This window comes from Otolemur garnettii, unplaced genomic scaffold, assembly GCF_000181295.1.
Source record: "Otolemur garnettii isolate 467f Iridium unplaced genomic scaffold, OtoGar3 scaffold00305, whole genome shotgun sequence".
In the NCBI taxonomy this organism is placed as follows: Eukaryota; Metazoa; Chordata; class Mammalia; order Primates; family Galagidae; genus Otolemur; species Otolemur garnettii.
The window spans coordinates 476609-478225 of record NW_003852700.1 but is presented as its reverse complement, the minus strand read 5'-3'; the positions used below and the strand labels follow the sequence as shown (position 1 = coordinate 478225).

At 36.0% G+C, this 1617-nt stretch overlaps 1 protein-coding gene across 1 annotated transcript in view; it reads left to right on the top strand.

Moving 5' to 3' along the window:
* Positions 1-165, top strand: part of LOC105888363 (zinc finger protein 678-like) — a 1347-nt gene extending 1182 nt beyond the window's left edge. Inside the window, exon 2 of the mRNA XM_023508999.1 lies at positions 1-165. This exon is cut by the window's left edge and continues 3 nt beyond it. Within this exon, the coding sequence (XP_023364767.1) occupies positions 1-129 (129 nt within the window). The 3' untranslated portion in view covers positions 130-165.
* Positions 166-1617: the final 1452 nt, after the last annotated feature.

Here is a 1617-nt window from a genome sequence, read left to right as displayed (position 1 = left end):
TATCACTCAACTTTCTCTGCGCACCAAAGAATTCATTCTGGGGAAAAACCCTACAAATGTCTAGTATGTGGAAAATTCTTTAATCATTACTCAAGTCTTTCTAGACATAAAAGAATTCATTCTGGGTAGAAACCCTATGAATGTCCACAGTGTGGCAAATTCTTTAACCAGTACTCAAAACCTTTCTGTACACAAAAAAATTGATTCTGGAGAGAAGTGTTACAGATATGAATAGTGTGGCAAACTCTTTAACTCAGGGTCAAACCAGAGTGTTAAGAAAAATAAGATGACATGGAAACTCTAGAAATACAAAGAGTGTAGCAGTACCTTGGTGTTCATAACTTATTAAGCTTATAAGAATTTACACTGGAGAGAAATCCTACAACTGTGAATGGTGTGGTGATGCACTTATCCAGAGCTCAAACCTTACTACACATATGAAAATTCATATTAGAGAGGTCTTACAAATGAGAATAATATGGCAAAGTTTTAACTGATTATTGTCCCTTAGTAAACATAAGAGAAATCATGCCAGAGAAAAATCACAATATAAAGGTGTGGGGAAGCTTTATGCCAGTAATCACATTTTTCTGTGCACAGTAGAATTTATGTTGAACAGAAGTGCCATAAATGTGAAGAATGTGACAAGTGTTTAACTTCTGCTCAAGTTGTTCTCTCTATGAAATTTATGACAGAAAACCCCTGCAAATGTGAAGACAGTGTTGAATCTTATTCATAGAGATATTCTTTATGTGTGAGGAATATTATAGTGATTACAGTGTCTTTACATATTTCTTATGCTTTTCCAATCATAATTCATATGGAAGAAATACTCTACAAATGTCAATCATATCTTAAGGTTGTGTTTATCATGTTTGGTAGGGCTATGGACAAACAGGAGCAGATGATTCTAGGAGATCCTAGATAATGAGAGGAGCAAAATTACCAGAGTGGGCTGCCAAGAAAGAAAAGCATTTCAGGAAGCTTTTCAAAAACTGAACTGATATTTGCTCTACAAAAATGACTTTCAGAGGTGGAGATAATGGCCAAGGCCACAAAAAGGGATCTTTGTAGCATGCATACAAGTAAGGTGACAGTAATCTCAAGTGACCCATTTTCATAAACAGTAAAAATATCACCACTTTTATCACAGTTTACAAATACTATGACAACTTCTAAAAATTGTCTTAAAGGGATAGAAATGGGAGGACTTTCCACTCTGGAATTTTTCCCTCTTTTCAGTAAAAATAATAAATATATTACCCCCTCATCACTTAACATAGATTTGGAAAATCAGCATGAAGTGGAAAAATCTCACTAACCCAGGGTGTTCTCCACTTCATAAGGTAGATGTCTTCCTTCTCTGGAGTGCACTGTGCTTAAATAAACTCTTGACTATTTGCTCACTTGTGTCTACTTGTTCTGCTCATTTGTTCCACTGTGTTGGTACCAGTAACTATGCTTTGTCACTGGGAACCAAAGACCAGGGAACACACACTTGACATCCATTGCCCATATGTGACATTTTAGTGCCAAAATCTGAGAGGAAAGTGTACATTTTCAGGAAGATAAGCTAATGGAACATAAGACGTTCTGAATTCACACTGCCCGATGCAC